The sequence below is a fragment of the Trypanosoma conorhini genome (genome assembly GCF_003719485.1).
Source record: "Trypanosoma conorhini strain 025E chromosome Unknown Tco_14.4_contig_00090, whole genome shotgun sequence".
Classification (NCBI taxonomy): Eukaryota; Euglenozoa; class Kinetoplastea; order Trypanosomatida; family Trypanosomatidae; genus Trypanosoma; species Trypanosoma conorhini.
In genome coordinates, this window is record NW_021704177.1 from 1 (window position 1) to 8,730 (window position 8,730).

At 54.9% G+C, this 8,730-nt stretch overlaps 6 protein-coding genes across 6 annotated transcripts, besides 9 other annotated features; 1 reads left to right on the plus strand and 5 right to left on the minus strand.

Annotated features, from left to right (window-relative positions):
* Nucleotides 1-2: 2 nt before the first annotated feature.
* Tco025E_02324 (iron superoxide dismutase) lies at nucleotides 3-467 on the minus strand (the record flags this gene model as incomplete). Its single annotated transcript, XM_029369252.1, has 1 exon — nucleotides 3-467. A coding segment is annotated over one exon (465 nt), but the record flags the coding sequence as incomplete, so codon positions are not given.
* A 336-nt stretch (nucleotides 468-803) lies between these two features.
* Tco025E_02325 (uncharacterized protein) lies at nucleotides 804-1,103 on the minus strand (the record flags this gene model as incomplete). Its single annotated transcript, XM_029369253.1, has 1 exon — nucleotides 804-1,103. One exon carries the CDS (start codon nucleotides 1,101-1,103, stop codon nucleotides 804-806), a length of 300 nt encoding a protein of 99 aa, XP_029230617.1.
* A 249-nt stretch (nucleotides 1,104-1,352) lies between these two features.
* Nucleotides 1,353-1,381: a microsatellite.
* A 291-nt stretch (nucleotides 1,382-1,672) lies between these two features.
* Nucleotides 1,673-1,702: a microsatellite.
* A 66-nt stretch (nucleotides 1,703-1,768) lies between these two features.
* Nucleotides 1,769-1,849: a sequence feature (A-rich).
* Nucleotides 1,850-1,931: 82 nt separating this feature from the next.
* On the minus strand, nucleotides 1,932-2,585 carry Tco025E_02326 (rab11B GTPase; the record flags this gene model as incomplete). The annotated part of the gene is made up of 1 exon (XM_029369254.1): nucleotides 1,932-2,585. One exon carries the CDS (start codon nucleotides 2,583-2,585, stop codon nucleotides 1,932-1,934), a length of 654 nt encoding a protein of 217 aa, XP_029230618.1.
* Nucleotides 2,586-3,019: 434 nt separating this feature from the next.
* Nucleotides 3,020-3,086: a microsatellite.
* Nucleotides 3,087-3,422: 336 nt separating this feature from the next.
* Nucleotides 3,423-3,442: a microsatellite.
* Nucleotides 3,443-3,469: 27 nt separating this feature from the next.
* Tco025E_02327 (putative chaperonin HSP60, mitochondrial precursor) lies at nucleotides 3,470-5,254 on the minus strand (the record flags this gene model as incomplete). Its single annotated transcript, XM_029369255.1, has 1 exon — nucleotides 3,470-5,254. One exon carries the CDS (start codon nucleotides 5,252-5,254, stop codon nucleotides 3,470-3,472), a length of 1,785 nt encoding a protein of 594 aa, XP_029230619.1.
* A 29-nt stretch (nucleotides 5,255-5,283) lies between these two features.
* Nucleotides 5,284-5,340: a microsatellite.
* Nucleotides 5,341-5,580: 240 nt separating this feature from the next.
* Tco025E_02328 (uncharacterized protein) lies at nucleotides 5,581-5,967 on the plus strand (the record flags this gene model as incomplete). Its single annotated transcript, XM_029369256.1, has 1 exon — nucleotides 5,581-5,967. One exon carries the CDS (start codon nucleotides 5,581-5,583, stop codon nucleotides 5,965-5,967), a length of 387 nt encoding a protein of 128 aa, XP_029230620.1.
* A 105-nt stretch (nucleotides 5,968-6,072) lies between these two features.
* Nucleotides 6,073-6,091: a microsatellite.
* Nucleotides 6,091-6,111: a microsatellite.
* Nucleotides 6,112-6,472: 361 nt separating this feature from the next.
* On the minus strand, nucleotides 6,473-7,615 carry Tco025E_02329 (uncharacterized protein; the record flags this gene model as incomplete). Its single annotated transcript, XM_029369257.1, has 1 exon — nucleotides 6,473-7,615. The coding sequence occupies one exon, from the start codon at nucleotides 7,613-7,615 to the stop codon at nucleotides 6,473-6,475; it is 1,143 nt and encodes a 380-aa protein (XP_029230621.1).
* Nucleotides 7,616-8,709: 1,094 nt separating this feature from the next.
* Nucleotides 8,710-8,729: a microsatellite.
* The last annotated feature ends 1 nt before the right edge of the window (nucleotide 8,730 follows it).

Consider the following 8,730-nt stretch of genomic DNA (forward strand, 5'->3'; position numbering starts at 1 on the left):
GGCTTCAGGGTGGGCTCAGTCAGCGGGCACCCCGCGTCGTGCGTCTGGTAAACCTTCAGTTTGCCGGAGGCGGTGTCCTTCACGAGCCACGCCCAGCCCGAGCCAAAGTGGCCCACAGCCGCATTTGTAAACTCCTCCTTAAACTTCGCAAAGCTGCCGAAGGAAGCCTTGATCTCGTCGGCAACCTTGCCCGTCGGCTCGCCGCCTCCATTAGGGCACATGCTCTCCCAGTAGAAAGTGTGATTGAAGATCTGTGCCGCAAGGTTGAACACGGGGCCTTTTTCTGTCTTGATGATCTCCTCGATGGTCTTCCGCGCGAGCGCCGCGTTTGTCTGCGCCGCCGCGTTGAGCTTCGTCACGTACCCCTGATGGTGCTTGTCGTAGTGAAACGTCACCTGCTCCTTTGAAATGCCTTTTGCGGCGAGCCCGTCGTAGCCCCACGGCAGCGGCGGAATGCTGAAGCTCATTCCTCTGCGTGTTGTTGCAATTCCACACTTGTTAGTTTAAACGCGTACAAGATCTCCCTTTCCCAACGTTTTCCTCAAATCCCGGTGCAGCAAAAATCGTCCACCTTCCAAGGCTTTTGACGAGTGGAGGAAATAAAGGAAAAAAAAAGTGGGAGTGGAACAATAAAAAGATCGTGGTGGCCACGACTTCGGCCTCCAAGTATCTGTTGTGCAGCCTCTTGGCAGCTGGTGTTCCCTCGCCCGGAGTGCGGGCCGCTGAGCGAAGAGCACCAGCAACAAGGACAAAAACGAAAAAAAAACACAGAGAAAAATTGGCGAGACGCCGCTTTTTTTTTTTTACAAAAAAGCTGCACGCCACACCCCCACACCGCAGAGCCCCACTCCACTTTGTTGAAGTGCGGCACCGTGAAGTATAGGCGTCGCCCGCAGCCAGGACCATGTCGCCTTTTTGCTTTTTTCTGCGCGTATGTGTACGTGCGCGCACAGGGCGGGAAAGGCCACACATCGCAGTCGACACCGGCGGGCCGCTTTGTGCTTCGACGCCTGCGTCATCGCACGACGATCGAGAAACGAAAAGAGAAAACAAGTTCCCTCCTCCTCCTCCTCCCCACCCTGTCCCACGCTCAGGTTCTCCATGCAAGGCGCACAGTTAAACAGTTACCAAGCCTCAACGGAAAGAACGCACAAAGCTGTCAAATGCTCTCCCCTCGCTCCGCGCCATTTCCCCTTTTCACATAAATACACCCACCCACACACGCAGGCCAAAAAATTTTTTCCTTCACCACCTGCTGGCAAACCCCGACATTTTTTTCGTGACTTTGTGTGTTTATGTACGCCGTTTTCTCTTTGTTTTGCTTTGTACATTTTCATCCTTCTTCCGGTCAGTTTCTTTTTTTTTTTCCTATTTCTTTTTTCGTTGGTGTTGCGGTTTATTCGTTTTCCCCCCTAAATCTCGCCTCCTCTTCCCACTTGTTCCGCCCGCTCCGGCTCGACGCAGCAACCGCCCTCGCGCACACAGGCACCCAGCAGCAAACAGGACAGAGGCCGCGGGGCGCTGCCGCCCCTCCTCCCCCCGCCGTGCCTCAACGCGCGGCCGGGTGAGAAACCGCACGCACTGCGCAGCCCGCGTGGCAGCAGCAGCGCCGACCAACGCGGCCGTGAGCGCCAGGGCCGGCGGTGCGTCCTCCGGCCGCGCGTATCCCTGGACAACAACAACAACCACACAACGTCAGCAATCGGGCTCCATCACCCACATCCACCCGAAAGTAAAAAAGGACCAGAATCCCACAAGGCCCCATCCGAAAGAAAAAGATAAAATAATTATACACAGGAAGAGAGAAAGATAAAAAAAAAAGGAAAAAGCCAATTGGGAAAAATAAAGAAATGTCAACGGCGGCAGAAAGGACAGTGAATTAAAGCATTGAACTACCTCTCTTCTCGCCGCCACCAGACAGAATTTTTATATTAATCAGCAGTGGTGCCTGGGGGGACCGCCGTTGCCGCCTCTTCCTTGCGTTCTCCTTCCTTTATAAATCCGAGCACCTGCGTCATGAAATCCTCGCTCTTCGGACTCTTCTTGTACCTCACCGCCTCTGTAATCGCCGCCTCAAAGAGCTGCACGACATTGGTGCCGTCCGCAGCGGAGACGTAGTGTAACGTCAGGTTGTGCTTCTCTACAAACGCGAATGCCTTGGACATCACAGACGGGTCGGTGTCTATCTTATTACATGCCACAATGCAGGGAATATGCTCCCGGTAATTGCGCAGCTCACTAAGCCACTTCTCCAGATTTTTATAAGTTGCCTTCCGTGTCACGTCAAATACCAAAATGCATGCATGGGCCTCATGATAGTACGCGGGATGCATCGTTGAAAAGCGCTCCTGCCCTGCTGTATCCCAAATATCAACATCTATCGCCTCATCATCCCCGCTGATGAAGTCGTAGCGGTAGAGTGTCAGGGCGTATGTTGACATTTGAACTGGAATATAACGCTGCATCAAGAAGCGCTCCACCAGCTTCGATTTCCCCACCGCACTGTCGCCAAGAAGAATGAGTTTTACGGGCTTTCGGGTCTCATCCGGTTTGTTATCCACTACCTTCTTTATTTTCAAAGCCATTTATATATATGTATATATATAAATGTACGTCTGTGTCGGTATATGCGTATGTATATGAAAAATACGAAGCACACACCCTCACACAGAATGCAGAACTAGCTATTTTTGTCTCTGCTTCAAACAACTGCCACACTCTCCGTTCCTTTCAAGTAGTTTCGTGTAAAGACTAAGGCCGACCCACTTCTATTCTGCAGCACAAGCGCAAGGGGGCGGCGAATACAAGACAAAAGCCAAATTCCTAAGCGAAATACGAGAGAAGTAGGGCATAGTAAAAAAGGGCACAAAGAAAAGAAGCAGATGTGGTCGGCAGCTCCAGCGGCCAAGAGGGAAGAAGAAGGGCAAATTGAAACTCCACTCTTGTGCATTTATGCACGCACGCATGTCCCTCTTTTTTCGCACGGGTGGTTGGAACCCACTGCAGCTGTGAAGGCGGGAGCAACAGCGCCGCTGCTGCTAGTAACGGCGGCGGCGGCGGCAGCAGCAGCAGCAGCAGCAACAACATGTACACAGACACCTCCCTGTGCCGCAAAAAGAGAAAATAAAGTAAAAAAACGAAGGGCATCGCACATCTCTTTCCTCCCAGACAACTCCCTTGAGGAAAGCTGGACGCAGCTTTGGGAGGCATTGCGAATACGCGTGAGCGATGTGTTGAACAGCAAAGGACCCCATGCGTTTCTTTGTTGTTTTTTTTGTTTTTGCTTCCCTTTGTTTTGGGGGTTTGGCCCCCCCTTTTCCCTCCCTCCATTACTTCCTGCATTCACCCCGGCATGGGCATCCCCTCTCGTGACTGCGGCGAGCCCAGAGCCGTCAATGAAGGTAGCAGCGGAGGAGCCGATAACACGCACACACACACACACTTGGGGCTCATCTGTCGGCCCTGCCGCTCAAATCCCCTTCATCGGGAACTTCATCGGCGGCGAAAGCGCCGGCAGCGGCGCCTGTGACTCATTGACGCGCTTGCGCATGGTGCTTAGTCCCTCCATCTTCTCCTTGTCCTCAATGCCTCTGTCCTCCACCCGCTTCTCCTTCGCAAACATGTCCTTTTCCACAACCGCGGCCTCCGTTGTAATCATCATCCCTGCCACGGAGCACGCGTTCACCACCGCCGACTTGACCACTTTCATCGGGTCAATAATACCGGCGGCAAACATGTCAACGTACTCGCCCGTCTGGGCATTGTAGCCAAAGGAAGGGTCGTTCAACTTCATGATCTTGCCCACAACCACGCTGCCCTCCACCCCGGCGTTGTCCGCGATGCAACGACACGGCAACCGTATCGCCTTCTTCACAATGTTGACGCCGGTGCGGATATCCCCCGGAAGGCGACGGTCCTTGGAGATTGCGTCCAGCCGCACAGAGGCGATAAGAAGCGCCGTGCCACCGCCGGCCAAGACGCCCTCCGCCACGGCAGCGCGTGTGGCGTTCAGGGCGTCGACAATGCGATCTTTTTTCTCATTGATTTCCACCTCGGAGGCGCCCCCGACCTTGACAACGGCAACACCGCCCGAGAGCTTCGCCAGCCGCTCAACGAGTCGCTCGCGGTTGTACTCATGATCCTCGGCAGCAATCATGTCCCGAATCATTTGCACTCGCTCCTCCACGGCAATGGCGCTACCGCCACCCTCCATGAGAATACACTCATCGCGAGAGATCGTCGCCTTCTTGCACGACCCAAGCAGGCGATCTGAGAAATCGTTGTGGTCAAGGCTGAGCCCCAAGTCTTCTGACACCATCTGCGCCCCGGTAAAGACAGCAATATCCTGCAGTTGATTGATACGCATGTCACCGAAGCCAGGCGCCTTCACCGCACATCCAGAAATTCGGCCTTGCATCTTGTTGTACAGAAGTGTGTGCATTGCCTCCCCATCTAGATCCTCCGAAATAACCAACAGCGGCCGTTTTTGCTGAATGGCGTAGTTCAACGCTGGAAGGATATGTGCCACACTGGAGAGTTTGCGATTTGCCACAAATACCAATGCATTATCTAACTCACACTTCTGTGATTTGGTATTTGTCACAAAGTAGGGTGAGGTATAACCTCGCTCAAAGGACATGCCCTCGACAAGCTCGAGCTCCGTGTGGAGTGAGCGACCCTCCTGTGTGGTGATAACGCCATCCTTACCAACCTGCTGCATGGCGTCGCCAATCAGGGCGCCGATTTCGTTATCCATGTTAGCGGATATCATCGCCACCTGTGTAACCTCTGACTTGGAGGTCACCGGCTTCGCCTGCTCCGCGAGGGAGGCGAGCACCTCGCGGCAGGCAAGGTCAATGCCCCGCTTGAGGTCCATCGGGTTGGTGCCGGTCGCAACGCTGCGGTAGCCCTCGCGGAATATGGCGCCGGAGAGAATGGTGGCTGTGGTCGTGCCGTCGCCCGCGTTGTCGTTCGTTAGGCCGGCCACCTGTCGGACAAGGTTGGCGCCCAAATTCTCGAAACTATTCTCAAACTCAATGTGCTTCGCGACCGTCACGCCGTCCTTTGTGATCTTCGGGCTTGCGTACGGCATCTCGAGCACGACGTTCCGCCCCTTCGGCCCAAGTGTCACGCCCACCGCCTTCACGAGGTTTTCGACGCCGAGCAGCAGCGCCTTGCGGGCCTCCATGGAGTAGCGGATTTCTTTTGGCGTGGAGCCGTACTGCATGCGGCGCGTCAACGTCTGCCGCCACATCGTTGATGAAGGCAAATCTACGGCAAGACAAAACAAAAACAAAAACAGAAACACAAATAACAAATTAATAACCTCCAAATAAACAACGCAAAAGAAGAAAATGATGATAATAATAAAGAAATGCCATCTCCCGACTCAGTCACTCAACCCACCACAACCAACCGGAAACACACACACAAAAAAAAAGCCGCTCTCTCGGGCCAGTTTATAATAACGTAGACGCCAACGACCCGTGTCACCGGTAAAGTGCAGATAACACAGCGGGGTTGGGGGCGCGAGAAGCGCCAAAAAGAAAACAGAAACTACCATGCGGCGGGGGCAAGTCAATGGCCCACGTCACTCATGGCCGGTGGTGCATCTTCACAGCCGGGGCCTCCTCGAGGAGACTATCGGCTCGGTCCATCACTGCCAGCGGCCCACTCCTCACGCCACGCAGGACTTTCTCCTGCGGGGGTGTCCGGGGGCGAATGCCTGTGGCGTGGCACGAGGGTGAAGCATTCTCCGCCGCCATGACGGACGACGCAGTTGCGCTCTTGATCGCCCGCGCACGCTGCAACGAGGGAGCCGAGCAACTGCCCGGAAAGCGGCGGACGACGAACCACGCGCCACCCCGCTACGCAGGTTGGCCGTGGTGGAGGGCGCTGGTGGCTCCATGCGCCCGAACACCGCCGGCGAGAGGACCTTGTAACCCGGCGGAATACGCAACGCAATGACACGCTCAGGACTCCGTTTCGTGAAGGCATGGTAGAAACGAACCCCCAGCTGGGTTGCCATCAGTTTTTGTCAGGTATCGCCCCTCCCCCCCAAACAACGCCCGAACAAACACACACACACACATATATATATATATATATATACAAACGGAAGAACTAGAAAAACAAAAATGATAAAAACAAAATTATGCCACGGCAAGAGGCACCAGCTTATCGCCTTGAAATAGAAAATACGGAAAAGGCAAGACGCTAATAAAGCACAGAAACTTCGGTATAGAAAGAGGCGCGGCATCGTAGCTCCTACTCCCGCCCCGCAGCAGCAAACAGGAGAAGGAATGTGTGGTGTGGAATAGGCCAAACCAATCCCGCATTTCTCGCGTGTGTGTGTATATACATAATTCGATATTGAAAAAAAGAAGAAACGGCACCACTCGTCGTTTCTCCACCACACACTGCGCTCACTGCTCTGGAGAGAGAAGGTGCCCTTTGTTGTGTCCCTCTGCTATCACGACCATAACAGGCGCGAGGTTTGCTGCTCCAGGCGTAGCACATGGCGCACCCCCGACTGGCGCGTGTACGCCGAGGGGCCTGTCGGCATCTCCGCGTATGCAAGTCGGTTCTTGCCAAGCGGGCTCCAGGCTCTTTCCTGTGACATGCGCTCCTCCTCTTGAACGCGCCATGGACGCTTGTCCGCCAGCAGAGCAGAGAGGGCCTGTGCAGAAATCGCCTCTGTCGTTGGGGGAAGCACGTCGCAAAACTCCCTCCCCGCATGGTCCTCAGAGTTCTGAAAAGGAACTGGCTTCGGGGACGTGAGAGAGAAGCCCATAAGCGGTGGCGCGTCATGTGCGGTTTTTCGCGTCGCCGGAGCAACCTCTCCCAGGCGTGCCTCTCCTTTTTCATGCAAGCTTTCCTGCGGTGGGAGCGTCTTTTGCCTTTCGTCACGCCGACCGCTATTCACTTCCGTCGCACGGGAGGCAAGTGACTCCGCGAAGAGTTGCCGCGCCGCCTGAAGCACAAAATCTCTTGACGGGGCATAGCCGCCCGTGGGGTCCGCACTGTCCGTCGCAGCGACGGCTGCGGTGGCATCCACAACTAGCCCGAGCCCCGACGAGCGCATCTCGTCCACCAACCCGCACTGGGATCGGGCGTGACGCAGCTCAGTCTCTAGAGGCTGAGCCCGCTGAGCAAACGCACAGAGCAACTCCCGCGATTCAAGAACTCCTCCTACGGCACGAGCCCCCTCCTCCGCCCCAATCTTGTTCACTTGCGGCAGCACTTCCAGCCGCGCTGACGGCGTCGGTGGGGAAATCCGCGCCATCTGGAGCGTGAGCCGACGGCGCTCCGCGGCACAGCGCGAGACAACATCTCTCACGCCCGCAGCTCTGGGGCTCAAGAGCGTGCGTAGCAGATAAGCCGCCTGCTTCGGCTGCGCGCCGAGATGAAGGGACTTCATCTCATCAATAGCGGCCACCTTCGCGTCGTCCATGGCTTCGGGGCATACAACTTCCATGAGGCATTTCATGATGTGTGGCGTCACGTGGCCCACGCCAAAGCACGCCATGTACTCCCTCGCAAGATCCTCCATGGCGGCGACTGCCTGTGACGCCACAATGTCCTCCACTGCTGCCCAGCCCCCCGGCTGCGCCATGTGGCCCCGGTGACGAAAGCAATGACGCGAAAACAGGCCAACCCTTTCAGTTTTCATGGAAGACGGAAGGCGGCCCCCCAAACACGGCAGCCAAGCCCCAGGCGCGCAGCGAGCGCGGCTTCAGAGTCAAAAGGAGTACGACAGCCTGCCTACCGTCCCCACTCACAGCTGGTAGGTCTTTTCTCCCGATGCAAGTCGTGTCCCACTTATTCCAGTTACTCCTCTCCTTTATTTTATTTTATTTTCCCCTTTTTGATTGTTCGCAATTGAGAACTGACATGAAAGTGGGCGCAGCGGTTGAAATTTTGCTTTTACAGAACGGGCATGACCAAAATTACCGCGGTCACGACAAGCAAACGCCACAGACGAACTCACGAAAGCGCCATAGAGGTCATACCACTGTGTTTCTGCGCCCGCCAGCAGTCGTGCCCACGAGCTGAAGAGGAATGGTGCACAATTGAGAGTAACGCCAGTGTCGGCAAAAACACACAAAGGCATACATGAACACCCACGCGCATATATAAAAATATAGATTCTTTTTTTTTTTTTGCATAGGCAGATAGATCTCAATGGCATTTACAGTTCAGTGGCAAAAACATCGCCTCCAAAGGCTTCTGTCGTGGGCAAAATCGCCGGATAACCCTCTTAATTTTGCAATTGCCTGGCGCAAAATGGAAATACCGCAGCGTGGCGCCAGGGTCCAGTACGGGACTATATACGCATTCCTGGGAAGCTGCGCGTCCCGCGTCATCGCAGACGAAGCCGAGTTCCCCTGCGGATGTCAGCGTCTAATACCCCGAAACACAGGCAGCTCCGCACTGCAACCAGATTTTGAATTATAAAAACTGTTGCCGAGCAAATGAGGGATGCGGACGTTTTTTTTTTTTGTGGGTGGCGCCATGTTCAGAAGGCCCAGAACAAATGCAGTAGATTTCTCGCCCAACAGCTGCACGCGCCAAGGTGTGGGCGACATCGCCGGCACTGCGGAGTCATCATTGCAACTGGGGCCCTCCACCAGGGAGAGAATGCCGCTGCAAGCGCAAAGGAAGAATGATTACATTTCAATTTAAAAATAATAATACTCTGTTGTGAATAGAGAGAGAGAGAGAGAGAGG